This window comes from Galleria mellonella, unplaced genomic scaffold, assembly GCF_026898425.1.
Source record: "Galleria mellonella isolate WM207_F2 unplaced genomic scaffold, CSIRO_AGI_GalMel_v1 utg93, whole genome shotgun sequence".
Classification (NCBI taxonomy): Eukaryota; Metazoa; Arthropoda; class Insecta; order Lepidoptera; family Pyralidae; genus Galleria; species Galleria mellonella.
Window position 1 is genome coordinate 5451330 of NW_026442176.1, and position 19134 is coordinate 5470463.

At 34.4% G+C, this 19134-nt stretch overlaps 1 protein-coding gene across 12 annotated transcripts in view; it reads left to right on the plus strand.

Annotated features, from left to right (window-relative positions):
- The window catches only part of LOC113514058 (voltage-dependent L-type calcium channel subunit beta-2), a 204184-nt gene that overhangs the window by 175246 nt on the left and 9804 nt on the right, over nt 1-19134 (plus strand). For 9 of the 12 annotated variants that reach the window (XR_008253769.1, XM_052902715.1, XM_052902718.1 and 6 more), the window contains 3 exons: nt 12427-12543; nt 14198-14317; nt 15409-15610. Coding sequence is in view for 11 of the 12 variants with exons in the window: in XM_052902715.1 (XP_052758675.1) it covers nt 12427-12543; nt 14198-14317; nt 15409-15610 (439 nt within the window). In the remaining variant the exon portion in view is untranslated. Of the gene's footprint in view, nt 1-2663; nt 2863-7999; nt 8243-8684; nt 8732-12426; nt 12544-14197; nt 14318-15408; nt 15611-19134 lie in introns of those variants that run through there. The other 3 variants (XM_052902723.1, XM_052902721.1, XM_052902716.1) reach the window with 3 other exon arrangements.

The window sequence follows — 19134 nt, forward strand, 5'->3', positions numbered from 1 at the left end:
TATATTTTGAAAAATAAAGACTTATTTATTTATTTGTGACTAGTTGTTTTCCATGGAATCGGTCTTACTTTTCGTTTACCAGAGGGAGACTTTGTACAAAAGTCGATTGCTTGGGTGCCTCTGTCCCATTCGTGTTTCTACCGTGAAACAGTTGTGTTTGCATGGCTGTGTTTCGGTTTGAAGGATGGGATATAGCGTGAATTTACTGGGTACAGAGGAATAACAACTGAGTCCTTAGGAATGGCAACGCATGGGGGGTATCATGGGCGAAACAGTATACTCTGTTATGTCCATGGTACTGTTTATGTCTATAGGCAACGGTTATCACTTTCTATCAGGTGGGCCGTCAGCTTGTCTGCCATTCTAAGTTGTATAAAAAAAAACCAAATACCTAAAATTCGTAGCCGTAGCAAACAAATACGGCGGGCGCTGCAGTGAAGCGCGTAGACTTGCTACGGTATTTCGTAGCATTAATTAAGTTTGTAAAATAATTAATTAAAGATAAATCCAATAATACTGTTTAATTATGTATTAACCACATACTAATTCGACCCGGATAAACCCGATTCTAATAGCACGCCGTCCGGTTATGAACGGGAGACCAGTGCCTCTAGACAAGTGGCAAGCGAATTCGTCGATGGAATCGACATCGCTAGCGAGTCTGTGGGATAGAATGAGATAGCAACGTCGGATGTCTCATTCCAACTCACGTACTCGCTAGCGATGTCGATTCCATCGACGAATTCGCTTGCCACTTGTCTAGAAGCGCTGGCGATGTTACGTTACATTCCCGGCGCGCCGCGTGACTCATCGGCCGCGAGTTAACGCATAACTCCCGACCTTGTCCGTGTTAATGCGCCCTAAAATTGTTCTGGTTGATCACAGGTTTATTACGTCTTGTATCGGCGGGCGGCCCCCATTCAATTGACTTACGCAAGCTGTCTCAATTGAGTGAATTATTATATAAATCACTAACTTTTAACCTGCGACTTTGTCCACGTGACAGGATATGTTTAAAGTTTCCATGCAAAATGTGTAAGAATCCTCATCGTGTCTCCGATCAAACTGTTTATAATTAATTAAATAAATAGCTACTCCTCTCCACTCAAAGGTTGCTTGGAAGAGATCGCTTTTAACAATAAGGCCGCCCATTGTTTGCTCATTGTGATCATTCCTTGTAATCGTTTGTATCTATAATAATTTTACTATTGTAATCTTTTGGAGGGAACAATAAAAAGTATCTATCTATTTATATACGTATCTATCTATGTACAAAACTCCTTGTGATCGATTTAGGTGCACGTTTTTCTTGATTTTTTTAGTTTGCTATTAAAGTACTTTTTAAATAAATAATCGATCAGAAATATCGATAACTGGGGGGAAAGGGATTGTTAGTAATGGAGACTGAGAATCTCATTGCTAGCAATATACCCAACCAGGTCGACCTCCTCGCGGTTCCCCCTGGAAACTGTCATGGTTAATTCCTAATGAATTCATCATGATGGGCTAACTGGCCTGTTTTCATTCTTATCTATCACCCTTCACGGGTGCTCCGCCGGCGTATCCCGTTAGCGCAGGCGGGGTTACCATACCATTTTCATCCCTAAACGGGATACGCTGGGCGGGGCACCAGTGAATGGTGATCGATGAGAATGAAAACAGCCCATTATGATTAATTCATCAGGAATTAACCATGATAGTTTCCAGGGGGAACCGCGTGGAGGTCGACCTGGTTGAGTATTTTGCTAGCAATAGGATTCTTAGTTTCCATTACTAACAATCCCTTTGCCCCCGGACTAAAGTGTTATGCCATTGTACCCTGTAATTTAATTGTCATATGCCAAAACCGAAACACAGCCGTGTAAACACAACTGCTTCACGGCAGAAATAACAATGGGACAAAACTACCTAAGCAGTCTCTCTCTGGTAAAAATATTATTCGTCCATAATGACGTAATACAATTAATGAAAAACAAAAACAAGCTAGCTACGACACTGCCTTGACCCTGAACAGGATATCATGTTCGGCAAGCGAAGCGAAATTTGTTAATCAAAACATTGCTGTCTGCGGAACTTCGTAAGACTTCGGCTCATCGACAGTGCTTTTGCATATAATGGGATATGTGAACGAACCATTCTTGAGGATTCTTCTTCGAAATGAATTCCTTTTGTTCATTGTAATCAGTCATTTAAATGTGATTGTTTGACAAACATACAAACATTTAAATCTTCAAAAATCAAGCATAAATACACTTCTTAATCTATTTAATACTAATTTTGACTCACTGAACGAATGTAGCCTATAATCTTATTTATTCCATGTAGTATATTGTATACCAAATTTCATAATAATTAGTTAAGTTATTAAAGAGTTATAAGGTAACAAACAAATTCACTTTTACACTTTATAATATAAGTAAGGATTACTTTTATGATATAAGAAGGATAGGATGTGTTGTCAGATTGTCATTGGCCCTGCTGATGTCGCCACCTCGCGTCACGTGATCCGCCCAAACATTTTCCCTCTCGAGCCGCCTTTAAACCGTTATCTGAGCTGACCCAGTTGTTAATCGCTCCCAAAGCCCACGGCTCGTCAGTACAGAGTGCAGCGAACGCTGCGCGCGCATCCCATTCACCCGGATACCGGGGGACCGGGGGGCACGGGCGGCCAGTGGGAACGCTCGGGGCCAATCGGGTTTATTCGCTTGTGGCCGTCGAGGGCACCGCGCGGCCCGATGTGTCGTCACCACGGCAGACCACGACGGGATCCCCCTGGTGGTCCGCAGCGGCCACCACCTACAGCCATGTCGTAACATGGTGGGCTACAGCCAAGGCCACGGGTACAACAAGTTGTTCACGCAGGTGCGCGCGCATTGTCATGTGATAACGATGTTGACGGGATTTGTTGTTGCGACGCGACGTTACCTTTTTTTTTTTTTGATGACGCGTGTGCTTCCCATTACCTGTTTGGTAATGAATGGTTTGTTGTCCGGTGTTCGGTATGTCTGTGCATCGATTAGGTACGTGTACAGTTCTCTTCTGGGTGGATTCTTTTAAAAATACGTTCCAGATGTTAAGGTAAATATTTAGACGGTCAGTTTAAGGTGTGAATAATACCTGCTACGATGTTGTCTATTGGCAACGAATTCATATACAAACGAATAAATGTTTTCAAAGCTTCTATGTCACTGTTTATGGCATGTATCTTGTGTATTTACTTATCTTTACTTACTATTTTTTTTTATACAACTTAGAATGGCAAACAAGCTGACGGCCCACATGATGGAAAGTGGTAACCGTCGCCTATAGACATGAGCAGTACCATGGACATAACAGAGTGTACTGTTTCGCCCATGATATCCCCCATGCGTTGCCATTCCTGAGGACTCGGGTGTTATTCCTCTGTACCCTGTAAATTCACGCTATATCCCACCCTTGAAACCGAAACACAGCCATACAAACACAACTGCTTCACGTTCGAAACACGAATGGGGCAGAGGTGCACAAGCAATCGACTTTTGTACAAAGTCTCCCTCTGCTTTTTATAGATTATAGAAAATTCTATTTCTGCTTCTGTTAGTTCACTTGGGGGTGTTGGTGTAGCAAGTATTTCTATCTACCGATGATATATTGCTGTCGGGAATTCTCAGAATACATACAAATATAGGAAGTAGGTATGTCTGAGTATCGAAACGATCTAAACTATATTTGAAATGGCCGTGTTTATTTGCAAAGTCGATTTGGTCTAGTTGAAACAAACTAGGTATTTGTCGAATGTATTGTATGACTAAGCGTTATTTCAAATACAGTTAGTGTACAAACGATTTTTGTATCCTTTTCTTCTGTGATTCTCATCATATCTACAATATTTTCAGGCGCATGTCAGCCTTTTTGCAATTCTAAACTATATTTTTTTTTATACAACTTAGAATGGCAATGGCAAAGCAAATGACTCAGGTGTTATTCCTCTGTACCCTGTAAATTCACGCCATATCCCACCCTTCAAACCGAAACGCAGCCGTGCAAACACAACTGCACATTTGTGTTTCACGGTAGAAACACAAATGGGATAGAGGTACCCAAGCAATCGACTTTTGTACATAGTCTTACTAACTTATAAAAAAGAAAATAAAATAAAAATAAATAAACATACAAATCTTAAGTGTAGCACATTAGAAAGATTTACTTTACCTATGGTTACATGCTACAGGCTAATAGCATATGTTTTATTAACATGAGCGTTCTTTTAGATACACTTCTTGCGCCAAATTGTTACTATCTTTTTCTTTTTTCCTCTACCCAAAGGTTGCCTGACAGAAATTGCTTTAACGATAAGACCGCCTTCCGCAATAATATAATATTTGTATTACTTTTTAAGTGATGCAATCAAAAGTAAATAAATATACTATTCATATAATGCGGGTTTTCCTCAAGAATAATATTAAAAAGAATCATATATCGAGTCATTATTGACCTACGTAGATATACTTAGGTTAATCTATACTTATAATAAATCTGTAGAGAGGTCAATTCTGTACATGAAATATATTTCCAAAATAACTATCAGGCGGTGATTAGTGATCGATATTGATGCCAAAAAACGCAGACAGTAAAATTTTTGTCTGTCTGTATGTCTGTCTGTATGTTCGTTATAGAAACAAAAACTACTCGACGGATTTTAACGAAACTTGGTACAATTATTCTTCATACTCCTGGGCAGGTTATAGTATACTTTTAATCACGCTTCGATCAATAGGAGCAGAGCAGTGAAGGGAAATGTTGGGAAAACGAGAGAAGTTACTCCATTTTTAAGCTTCCGTCGCGTGTGCAGCCTTAATGGCCACTTTTTAAAATGTAAAAATGTCCACCCGTGCAAAGCCGGGACGGGCCGCTAGTGTAAAATACTATTGTCGGAATATCGAGTGCCAGCACTTGGTACAAATAAAATTACCTAGTTCGTTCATAGAAGTAGGTAACGTGGAATACGTAGTTGCAGATTTATATATTAGAGTATCTATCGTCTGTCTGTACAGAGTACAACACTTCTTAACGTTACGTCGAGCCAGTCATCAAAATATGGCTTATTTTTTTTATCATTTTTGGACCCATGTTCCTTTTTTCAGAGTCCTTGCGAAAATCTCTCTTAAAAAATACGAGTATTAATGATTTCGCCTACATAATATGTAAATAAGGAATTTAAAATTGTACCGATTCAGAGTTATTAAAGTTTTGATATAAATATTCTTTATTTCTTTATTCTTTATTGTACACAAAACATACTATTAATTACAATACATTATAAACATAATGTACAAAGGCGAGCTTATCTCTAATAAGAGATTTCTTCCAGCAAAATCTTTCCATGTTAATTGTGTTATTTTAAAAATAAAAATAAATATATAGAAATCAAAGTCATATAGGGATAAACGGCGTAAGTTTATTAATATAAAATGGTTTATTCAAAATTCTTTCACACAGAGAATTTAATGCATAAAGGAAATACACAGTAGGAAAGTTAATAAGCAGACTTGCCTCAAACAGAGATGTCTTGCACTCAATGTTGCGAGTATTTGAAAGAATTCCGGATTAGGTTATGATTTGTGAACTAATCGTATTACAACTAAATCCCCAAAAATTCCCCCTAAAACTTTTAAATAAAGAAGTATGATGATTTAGAAGAACGGTAGTAAAAATAGTGGCAACACGACGCAGATATTAGATACGCTATCTATTATGAAATCTGAATCAAAGTTATATTTAAAAACATTCATACGCATGTGAATCAATGAATGAATTTGGATTAATATGTATTTAAAAAAAATATTCTATAACAGATAAATTAAAAAAATAAAATACGTGATTGAAAAAAAAAATTAGAACACTGTACATATTGTGTTGCTTTATTTCTAGATGTGGCAATAGCTTTTGATAAAGTGTGCGATGAACGCTTAAAAAGTTATATAAATTTCGACTTAAGCTATCTAGGAAGTATGCAGACATTCTTTCAGGAATTTTATATTATAAACAAAACAATTAGAATATGTAATAAAATATATTCTGGCCAGAAATAAAGGCTGGTGTACCTCAAGGAAGTGTACTAGGACCGTTTCTGTATCTCTTCTACACTTGTGTTATCCCAGACTTCGATGAATAAGCTATATAAAAAATATTAAGCCTTTCGTACTAAATCAACGCTTCTAAACTGCTATGTTATTATTAAAATTTATTGTCGTGTCTCTACTCATATTTCTTTGTCAATAATGTTCAGTTTTCAAGGTAGAACGCTCCTTTAAAAGGATCCTAATTATTTCGGTTTCATCATGTATATACAATTGTTGACCCAACTTGCTTGCGAAAATATTCAGTTTCTATGGTAGAACTCTCGCTTAACACATATTATGTTCAGTATCATTGAAAATTGTACTGTAAGTGTACGCCGTTATGGTCAGTTTTGTTACTTCAGTAAAAAATCTGTTGGTGAACGCCGGCACTTAGGTGGCCGTTGCGATGACGCCATTATTCTTTATTCATAAAAATGGCCGACCTTGAATAGGGAAAATAATGAATTCTTGGAAAATGTCGCGCCACTAAGGGACGCCATACTAACTGCTTGATATCATTCATTATAATTTATTGTGTTTCAAAAAAAAAAACTACGTACCAACTTCAATCATAATGAAATTAGTAAAGGACCGATATGGGTGTGAACGCTGACGTGTCAATTCTAGATATACTCATCAAAGTTGGCTCAAAATTATCGTAGATGTAGTGTAATAAATACACAAAAAAAAATCCTGTGAAGCCCCATTTTTTGGAGGTGATCAAAAACGATGTATTAGGTGCGTTGTCTTCTACTATTATAAAATTTTTACAAGTTTACGAAATTGTAATTAAGCCAAAACTACAGACAAAAATGTACGTTAACTCCCTTATTCATAAAAAAGTTAAACCTAATAAACCTATTTTAGATATTGAAATGTTTTCCTTTTCTTTAGCATAAATCTGATGATTTTTAAAAGTGCCTCCTTAAATTTGTACTAAATTCGTATATACAAAACCAAATAAACTATAATTAAAGATGGTGTCTCACAAAAAAAAAAACTTTCCTCAATTGTGACAAATCCAGTTGTTTTGATCTAAGAACTAAAACTATTAAATCAATTTTAATATAATTTCTACGGAATCAATCTGTAAATATGTGCTTTCAGATCAGAAAAGAAGGAAAATAAAGAGAAGAGAATATAACAAAATAGAATAATAAAAAAGAATTTTCTAAACCGTTTAAGAAGCGACAGAGTTATGAGGTAGCAAATATAAAAAATTTCAACCGATTTGAGAACTACCAATTTTCAACTGCCTTCAAATTCCTTTTGAAGTCATTTGAAAATATCCAAAATAATGTTATCACTCATTTCATGGTCGTAAATACCTATATAATAAATGTTTTTTTAATATATATGTAACATATTAAAAACCAGTTATTATAAAATAGCAATATCTTTAAACATTATTTAAAAATAAAAAAGTTTAAGTTATTATTATTTCACGATTAGGCAACGTTATTCTTTCACTTAAACACTTCGTAAACTACAGAAATAAAAAAAAAAAAATAAAAACTTCTTATATAAATACGCAATACTTTTTTCCCGCAGTAAGTAGCGCCACTCGAAACGGCTGTTTCTCAACGAAAACAGAAAATGACGTCGAAATTTCCCGCCATAACTTATACACCTTTTACGTCAGAGAGTCGTAAAGCGTATTCTTAATTTAAATGTATAAAGATAAGTAATCATTCCTATTTCGTGTAATAAAACAATTTATTTAATAATCGAAAAATCTGAAACCGCGGCAATAAAAAAAGTAGCCGAATAAACTGGCTCTGTCCCAAAAACAAGGGCGTAAAATATGCAGGCTGGCGATATCGAGCGGGGGCGGGTATGACGTCACTCTACGACCCCTGCCCGACAGTCTGCCGCCGAAAACTCCGTGCCTATGCCTCCAGTCCTATTCAAACCTCTTGATCAATCGTGCCTCAACAAAACCTCCCGGCTGGTTGAATGGATTAATCCTCCGTCAATCAGTGACATTTTAAAAAGTTACTCCGTTCTATTTTTGAATATCATTTAGGCTTGTCACTCCGTTTTGTTCTTTTTTTGTCGTTTCTCATTAGGTTGAATGAAAATGGTTGCCAGTGTGAAATATCTTTTTTTTTGTTCATATATTTTTGGAAGCTGTAGCTAAGGTGAGCTGCTTATGTAGTTAAAGTCTATAAAATTTATTGTAATAAATAGCTTGATAGTTTTAGCTAGTGGATATTTTGCATTATTCCATTATTTATTATAATATATATTGTTGTGTATATTACTTATATATTTAATGTAATTTCTAATGATAATTAAACCATTTTCCGGATACAAAATATATACCTTCTTTTTCTGTAAGTTTTTTTTTTAAATTTTGAATGTATTATATTCTTATATTCATATATATTTCGACAAAATGAACTCTATTTCAAATACTTAATCAATATAAATGAAATTAGGATATTTGGCATGTTATTTAATATTTAACTTATGGTGTCCCTAAGTTGTATAGTGCGCATTTGATTTTCGCATTCCCCAGTATTTTCAAGTATTGTGACGGCATGTTTGTCTGATTGTCTGTGTGTTGTGCCTTGCATGCAGTCGACACGCCTCGCCTGACTCGACCAATGACAAGCTACAAGCCCTTGGTAAGATCTGTATACCAATATTTTTCTTTTAATTAACTTTTATTTCTAATTTCTTCGACTTTTAATACTTTGTTTGATTAAATTTCATTATAAATTGAAATTAGATACATAAAATTATGTAAAAATATGTAAATTGACCTTTATTTGCTATAAAATAAACAAAACAGCATGGTAACCAGGAATACGACGGAGGCAGGAATTATAACTGGAACTAGAGAACCTATTACTGGCAATGCATCATGTCAGGTCGACCTCCTCTTGGACCCTCCTGAAATTATCATTGTTAGTTACCTGTGAATTAATCTTGATAAACCCAAATAATTTGACTTTATCCTCACCTATAAATTAATAAATTGTAAAATAAAAAACAAAATTATGTTACGTGAACTGTTTGGTCTGCAGTAGGCTGCCTAACCTTACTCATTAAGCGATAGGAAGAAAGAAAGAAAGAAAGAAAACATTTATTGACAACAACAAATAGTTACATAAATTATGAATTAAAAAAAAACATAGTTTGGGTTATCGTTTTTTACCGACTTCAGAAGGAAGGAGACATTCAATTCGGTTCCATTTTTTGAACGTCATTAACTTATAACTCCGTCACTTATAAATCAATTCGGAAAATTCTTTTTTATCTAAACTCGTTTGGAAAAAATTGGCTCCGTAGAAATTTTATCGAAATCGGTTCAGTATTTTATTAAAAAAAATAACGGCTGATTTTTTTTTTTTTTACAAAATAGGGGGCAAAGAGCATGCGGCTCACCTGATGGTAAGTGACTACCGCCGCCCATGATCACCCACAACACCAACGGCATTGCAGGTGTGCTGCCGGCCTTTTAAAAGGGAATATGCTCTTTTCTTGTGATTACGATATGTCAACAATTCTTTAAAGATTTCCTCAATTCATTTTACCATCAATAGGATTCGCTTCTGCATTAATTCTGTAACAATTGAAACTGTATCTAAGCGAAAATTGTCTAAACTTTGACTCCAAATATAGCAATTTTTATTTCGTTTCAAAATAATTTCTCGAATCAAGTCCTGGCTTCTATTCTCGATTGCACCTGTTATTTTATGGGTGAAGATGAAATGGTAACCCTGCCTGCGCTATCGGTATACGCTGGCAGGGTACCAGTGACGGGTGACAGGTGAGGATGAAGGCAAGTCAGTTGGCCCATAGTGATCAATTGAACATGAATTGACCACTCTGGTTTCCAGGGGGAACCGCGTGGAGGTCGACCTGATATAGGGTATATTGCTAGCAATGGGGTTGTTAAATCTCATTATTAACAATCCCTCCCCCCCCCCCCCCCGATTGGACCTGTTATATATGTATATTGCGAAAAAGGAAATGTTACGTGGCATGAAATAATGACGTTCTTTATGACCGGTAAGCATAGACTAAAAATGCGTTCTCTAATGTTTTATATTGCAGATGCGTTCATATCATAACAGGACCCATTTAGGAGACGAACTTATTATAATCCAGGCCAATGCCACACCCTTGATAGCTAAGTAATTGATGTGATTATGTGTGTGTGGTAATAATTTATTTATGTACAGTTTTTCTGTCACTTCCTCCATATTCTTATTTGACCTCAACAGCTGTTTTAGGAGCTTTCAATATATATAATATACATAATATATAATTTAAAATATAACCCCCTTATTTATAAAAACTAAAACCTTTTAAAAACCTATTTTGACTATTACACTGTTTTGTTATTTTCATTCAAATTGGGAATTTAATGTAAAAGAAAGAATTAAAGCAATTTAATAGCTAAAAACCTATTTTAGTGATATAAAAGGTTTGACGTTATATAAATATATATATATGATGACTTTTGACTACCTAGTTCTTTCATCGTCTGTTGAGACGTGTTGAAAGGAGATTTTCATATTTTCTATATTTTCGTCATAAAATCGATCTAAATGCTAATTTACTATAATCAAAATAAAATAAAAGGCACGTTGAGTGTATCGGTACAGGTGTTATCATTCTCTCACTCATTTATGCAAACGACGCGTTCCCGTGAGAACGTAAACGTAAACAATAACCTTAACGTACTGTTGCAAGTTACAATAAATTAATATTGTGAACACGACACTATGTACTTACTGGCAACACTTAGCGTTATTGGTATCTAAGAACAAGGAATTACATAGGAGGAATGATAAAATAAAAACTGTAAATCATAATATGGTTGCCTCCTTTCTTTTTATGCAAATATAATTTGTAAAAAGAGGACGAAAGATACACCATCCGTTGTTATTTTTCTCAATTCATAGCAGGATAGTGTACAGAAAATGTGTATGTAAAGTCTTTGTTCATTTACATTACTAGATTATATATTCGACACAGTTTATGTAGAAAGATGCAAGCAGGTTGCATCTGAATTTGGTAGGGTTATACAGCCGTATAACCCTACTAAATTCAGATACAACCTATCAAACATTTTCTATACACTAGCCTGTTATGGATTTAGAAAAATAGCAACTGATGGTGTATCTTTCGTTTTCTTTTTACTTATTTTATTTTCATAAGAATAAAGGAGGCAACCATATGTTTACAGTTTTTACTTTATCATTCCTTCTATGTAATTCCTTGTTCTGAAACTGGTGCAGAGGGTTGCTGAGGTGTGAGGTTGCGCGCGCATTGCGGAACAAACACGTGCCAGCTGTTTGCAGTAGATACCAGGCCCGCGTCACTTCAAACAAAAACAAGTTTATAAGAAATCTATGCAATCGGTTCATTGTATTTGAAAACTTTACACTATAAAGTTTTATTTTATATATTAATATTGATAATTGGAACTATCCCCCTTATTCATAAAAACTAAAACCTTCTAACCTATTTTAACTAGTGTACAGTTTTGCTACTTTCTTTCTAATTAAGAATTTAGTATAAAAGAAAGAGACAAAACTTTTTAAATAGAAAAATAGGTCTAGATTTGATTTTTTTGTGTTTATTTACTTGTTCGTAAACACAAAACTACTTAACTGAATTTAAAAACTCATTTACCTATAGAGAGCTACATTATCAACGAATAACATGGGCTATTATTTATCCTAAAAGACCCTTGCAGTGCTGGGGCAGGTCACTAGTTCATTAAAATAACTAAACTATACATTTAACATTACATTATTTTTAAAATTAATAACACGAATTCGAAAATTAAATAATATGATTTAACTTTTTTTTATTTATGAATAAGGGGGTATATAAATATTCATTTATTTTATTCTGTTGATACTTCTAGGTAGTTGCAAAAATTCATTTTCCAATTTCGTCAATATAAGGATAGTGCTGACTTTTGATGTAGTGATAGTAGTATAAGAACTTTTTCTGTTTTTTTTTAATAATATGTTTTACGGCTCTGGATGCTAGGCACTTAAATCATGGTACCATTTTTCCACTTAATTTCCTAAAGAAGGAAGAGTAATGATTTGTGGTGTGTGAATAAATATAATGTAATTATTTAGTATATTTCACAGCATTATTATTTTATATTAGTAGGTTGTAAGTAACTAGGTAACTATAATTCTCACTAACTGTAAGGATTTTTTACTTTTTTGTCTACAATACGAATCCTGGTTATCCCGTTTAGTAAACATATGTATATATATACATATATAATGCATGTATGTGTGTGTGTGTTAATAGGCACTGATCAACTTGTTTGTGTCCGTTACAGGGCTCAGCAGATTCCAACTACTCTCAACCATCATCGGAACTGTCGCTCGACGAAGACAAGGAGGCGCTGCGCCGCGAGAAAGAAGCGCAGGCACTCTCACAGCTCGACAAAGCACGGGTGAGACGGCGTTTTTATACATCTGAATATAACTACCGAACCCTACTACTAACAAACCCCAAACATACAAATCTGATCAAGAATTTGAAATTTATAATGAAATAAAGAAGCTCACATACATATTTATTTATAAATTTACCCTTTATTACGCACTTTATTCATTCAGATTATAAAATAAAAAAACATTATCAAGAAGCCAAGCTTTGGGTTTAATTTCAAATATATACTTATCTTGACATTTAACGTCTAAAGAAAGATGGTTTAATACCGATTACAATTGCACTTTTTCTATAACTATTTACTGTTGGTGGACAAATATCATATTTATATTTATTTTATCCTTATATTCGCATATAGGGTCATATACGTTATATAAATATGTCAAGTCTTGCAATCCATTTCTTGCGCTACAAAAATTTGTGAGAGTTCATTTTAAACCATATCAGTTATTTTAGTTAGTATCTATTCTCCAACAACTTTGTTTTAAATCGTTCTCTAAACAATTATCTATCAATATTTATAGTGACCGTATTAGTATTCTCTCTCTTCTCATCTCTTCTCTTCTGTTCTCGGGACACTAATTCATGCATTCTCTTCCAGCCAGCTCTATTCCGGGCTATATCTTTGACTTCCCTAAACGAAATATAAACCTAGTGTTTTTTTCATCTGTTCCATGTAATCATTTCTCGGTCTTTCCCTTTCTCTTTTGCTCGCTATTTTTCTTTTCAGTGTGCTCTTTAAAAAAGACGCCTTATAAGACGCCCCTTTGGCCCCTTCTATTCTCTATTACTTTTATTAATGTCCTTTTTTCATTCACCCTTTTCAAGACTTTCAAATTCGTTATTTTTTCTCTCCGTATCAGTATCAGAAATCATTATTTCTATAATAATTATAATGAGTTCACAATAACCGGCAAATCAGTTACGGAGTTATAAGGTAACAAATATAGAAAAAATACAACCGAATTGAGCACTTCTTGTATCACTCAACATGTGATGCCACTCGAATATGAGTAAAAATAGAACTATACGAGTACTATGTACGAACTACAGTAATGATACGTAAATACATTGCAGTAGAGTTTTATGATGGTGCTTGGTTGTCTCTGCTTGTCCAGTGATGACCTTGACATGAAGATTGATAGATATATTTTTTATACAACTTAAAATGGCATACAAGCTGACGGCCCACCTGATGGAAATTGGTAAACGTTGCCTATAGACATGAACAGTACTGTGGACATAAGAGAAAATACTGTTTCGCCCATGATACACCCCATGCGTTGCCATTCCTGAGGACTCAGGCGCTATTATTTAGATATTATTATGAATGTTTTTCTAGTTTTCTCTTCATCATCGACATCATCATATCAATCATTATCTGCTCGCTGCTGAACATAGGCCTCCCCTATTGGGTTTTTTTGCCAATAGGTGCCATGCTTAGCAGGGTAGTTGACAACTGCAGTTAGATTTCTGGTAACTTTTAAGAGAGATACTGCTGGGCATTCCTGAACAATTAAATTCTCTTAATCGCTTCTTACGACACCCACGGCAAATTAAGGGAAAGTCCTTTCTATACTGGGACTAGACTGATACAATACTTATTTAGTAATAAGAATCATAAGATTATAATGTATATTTTTTACAATTTCCAGTCGAAGCCCGTCGCGTTCGCAGTTCGCACAAATGTGTCCTACGATGGCACGATCGACGACGATTCGCCCGTGCACGGCAGCGCTATCTCCTTCGAAGTGCGGGACTTCCTGCACATCAAGGTAAGCCCGAGAGATTCATTGTTCAATTTAATTCTTCTCAAATTTCGAGACACTTATATAATAACACACAATACACTTATATGCTTTCAAGGTGTGGAGCAGATCCAATCACTTTTTTCTCTTGTGAGATTCTTATATTGTTTTAATAAAGTTACGTTCTTACCAAGAATTTATCAGCATTTGATATGAAATATTCGAATAGTATATGCGCAAAGTTGTTTGCGTGGTAGAATCTGAAACAAACATATTAGCAAAAGAACCAACATAACCCGAAGGATAGGCAAGCTGAAGTAGCAATAGACTGATCACATAGCTCGATCACATATCGACAACCGATTGAGAAGAAATGTTCTTTAGTGGCAACTCCGTACGGGCAAACGCAATGTAGGACGATTGCCCACTAGATGGAATGACAATCTCAGTGCAATCAATTGCAGTTGCAGCGAGTCAGTGGATGCAGGTGGCTCAAGACCGTTTCTTATGGTAGTCTATCGGGGAACCTATGTTTAGCAGTGGGACCTATGTGTAGCAGATAATAGCTGAAATAATAGTGATGATGATTCGAATAGTATGGATTTTAAATTGTGCGTTACAAAGCTAATAAGTACGATAGCAGAAAGAGATTTTTTATGTTATGATAACGTTCAAGTCAGTAGATTTTGTATGGGCATCATAGTATCTGAAAATATCTGCTAGAAGCACGGCTGGTGTTTATATATATTAAACAATGGTCTTTTCTGTAGTCATTTCTTATAATATCCTAGGATGATAAGGAGTAAGACTCTTAAGATTTTTTGTAAATCAATTCTCTACTACATTTTTCAAGCAGGTGGAATGGCAAACAACAAGAACAAGTCCATGGGCTGATCTTCAGATGATTAGAACACATCGTGTGTAATACCTATGATATAACTCATTTTTGAAAACTATTATGTCTTTGTACCCTATAATTTAAATGGCATACGCCACTATTCATACTAAAAGCAGTTACACGACAGAAACTTGAGTAAGACAAAGACCAAACAGACGACTTTTTTTTTAAATCTCCTTTTTTTAACGACCACTAATTGTTTAACTTTCCACCATTCCAGGAGAAGTACGACAACAATTGGTGGATTGGGCGTCTCGTGAAAGAGGGCTGCGACATCGGCTTCATCCCGTCGCCGGTGAAGCTGGAAACGGTGCGGGCAGGGCTCGCGGCCCGGGGACGGTACCCGCGGCCGGCCTCCGCCGCCAACCTCGCGACCGCACCGCCCCCCCTCCCCAGCCGAGGTAGCACACCCCCCACGCCCGGTACGTCACGCTCACCTTCATGCTTCATGCAAATTTAGTTGTGATGTTAATGCTTCTTGCTATTGCATAGTGATTATAGATTATTAGCAATCAGTGACTAAACTGCACTACAATACTTAAGACATTTGGAAAGATTTCAAATACTGCATTTGGAAATTTTAAATTAATAATTAAATTCGTTTGGAGATACTGTTCGTTACAATTCTCCAATTTGTGCCTACAAACATTTTAATGCCCGGCTACGCAAAAGCAACTCTTTTCCTGTTGCAGGTAGTTATGGGCAAGTTGCCCATGAATACCGTTGAATTAATTACCGTTGCCCTGGGCAACGGTAATTTTTCTTTTCATCAGGTGGGCTGCCTGCTCGTTCATCTCTCTAACAATAAAAGAAATATTCGAAACGTCTTGATTCGATAAAATTCTATAGAAAAAATTGGGCATTCTAATTTAAACTACACAAAGTTGAGAATACTGTAGTTGGATTATTTTTTTTTTTTTGTGATTAACACCTTTGTACATGTATTTATTCTAAAAATTGTTTAAGTAATAATAATATTAATATTTATTTAATCAGACAACATGTGGTCCATTGTGTTAATTATAAATTGACTTAACCTATGTTAGTAAATGAGCGATCGTGACGCTCTTGCATTGATAAACTGCCCCACCCAATATTTTAGAATGGGACAGTCCATTAATGACTAGGGTCTTGTTTTTATATTTCTGTTACGCAATTATTATTATGTAAATAGATAAAAGACTGTAAAAGCACAATTCAGAGGTAGCACCTGATGGTAGTGATTATAGAAATTTTACACGTGTAAGTTTTTATAATAAAAATACTACTATAATAAAAAATGGTATTTTTGGCGCAATAATTTTGTTATAATTGTTTTATTCTATTATATTTAAGAAATAACTGATTTATTGATGGAAACATTCAGGTCATTTATTTTAAATTATTTTAACCGTCTTTAAAAGAAAGAAGTTCTCAAATCGGTGGTATTTTTGTGTTCTTTACTTCATAATTGAAAGATGTGATTAACTTAAAGATTAACATAACTTAATTGTAAATTAACAATAACATAAACATTTTCTGAATAACAGTTTTGAATATATATGTTGGATTTTTAATATATATATATTTGGAATTGGAAAATTCTACTTTTATCTGAAAGGATATACTTATTGCTTGATCTAAAAAAATTTTATCAAAATCGGTTCAGCAGTTTAGTTTTTAAATCTAAAACTAGTATTTACTAGAATCGAAGTTGATTACTTTGTAAATTTTGAATTATTTTATGGGTACGATATCCTTTAATTTATTTATTTTATAAAAAGTTACCTTTATTTAGTAAATATCAATAATTGTAACTTAACAAAACGTCACGAAATTAAACATATACGCGCTATTTGAAATAGTGAAAAACATTGGTCATTTTTAATGCGGACCAATAATATATGCGAGGAACAGACTTTACTTTTAAATGGGTGATAATCAAATAGTAACCCCACCTGCGCTGACGGTATATGCTGGCGGGGCACCAGTGAGGGGTGATAGATGAGGATGAAAGCATCGTGAAGAATTCCACGAGAAGTAACCACGATGGTTTCCAGGGGGAACCACGTGGATATCGACCTGATTAGTAACATTACTAGCAATGGAGCTGATTAGATCCCATCGCTAACAATCCCTTCCCCCCAGTGACACAGACTTGAGCACGAGTGGTACAGACTTATAAATCTATTATAATGTGTGAACTTACTGTTTATCTAAAAAAAAAATACATTTCTTATGCAAAGGAATTATTATATGAAACAATAAACTAATTTATTGCTTTTTTTATGAGATTTTTATTTAAAGTTTTTTTTTTTATTTATTAAAGGTATTTCGTCCGTTTTTTTTTTTCAATTTTAATAATACAGATTATACTAGTTTAATAGCCTGACAATTGGTGACACTCTGACACTTAATTAGTTTAATTTATATAGCTGCTTTGTGCCAATCCGTACCTACTTAGTCACGCGATGTGCATACCACATATACAGGTTTTAAGGAACACCAATGCAATCCTTTGAAGTGACAATTTTATCCTTGATACTGGATTACCTATTTATGTCCAATTTTGGTAAAAAAAAATAAAAAAAAAATATAATTTTTATCATATGATTGAAGACTGAGAGAACTTTGCCATCAAAACATGTGAATGAATTTAAATACAAAACAAAAATATTATATCGGTTTGAAGAGTGGGATGTGGCAGCAAAATTACAGCGTACGGAGGCATAATATCTTAGTCCTCAAGAATAGCAACGCATGGAAGCTATCATGGGCGATATAGTACTCTGTTATGTTTATAGTACTGCTCATGTCTATAGGCGACGGTTACCACTTTCCATCAAGATAGCCATCAACTTGTTTGCTATTCTAAGTGGTATAAAAAATAATATAAAAAAAAGTTCTTCTCATTAGCATTATTATTGTAATTAATTTTAATTTCTGTACACAGACTAGATCTTACAGTAAATGAAAGAAATTTATTGCTGAAATGCAATTAATATATATATAAATAATACTTTATGTCCTATGCCCTAAACTAGTGCTACACTATTGACAGATTAAACCGTATTAGTCAAAAAAACAAAATACCGTACGTCACTATTGTTATTCTTACTCTATTCCACCTCATAGTGTCGCTAGCAATAACGATTCTATAAAGATCGAATCGATTCCCACTTATCTAGTAGGATTGAATTAATGAAAACTCTTTATCGTTCCCTTTAAAGAAGGACATAGATTATAAAGATTAACAATATGTACACAAACAAAAGTAATAATTTATTATGTAAACTTAAAAACAAGATAAAGAAGCAACAATGGGCGGCCTTATCGCTAAATTTAAATCAATTAAAATTTGTTATACCCAAACAAGGTTGTACCCAAACATTGTAACAACTCTGTATTATGTACATGAATGCAGTATAATAAATAAATAGTGATCTTTTCCAAGCAACCTTATTGATTGATTATTCTTATAACAAATAATACACATGGTGTATTTGTTTTATTAAAATTGTCCATGTATCCTACTTTTACCAAAGGATTGCAATGTTATCCATAAAATCCTGTCTGTACACATATACACATAACCACTTTGTCACACATGAATGGTATACTGGTGGTATTTGATGGTATTTCCTGGTTCTAGCACTCACTCTTGCCATGTTTTCAGATGCTCCTAACTTCTGTCGAGGTAAGATCACTCACACATGTAAACACCGGGAAATGTTGTCAATTGTCACTAGATTGTCTATAATTAAATATATGATTTGGGCCTTGTTATCTATAATTTATATTATGTAAGTTTCTATTAAAAAGAAAAAAAAATTTACAACTGTAAAAAAACCTTACTTTTTATTTTCATATTGTCCCATTATCCATTACATTGTACATACACTTCAAATAGTTTGTATATATTTATTTATTTATATATATATATATATTTAATTTATAAAACGTAATA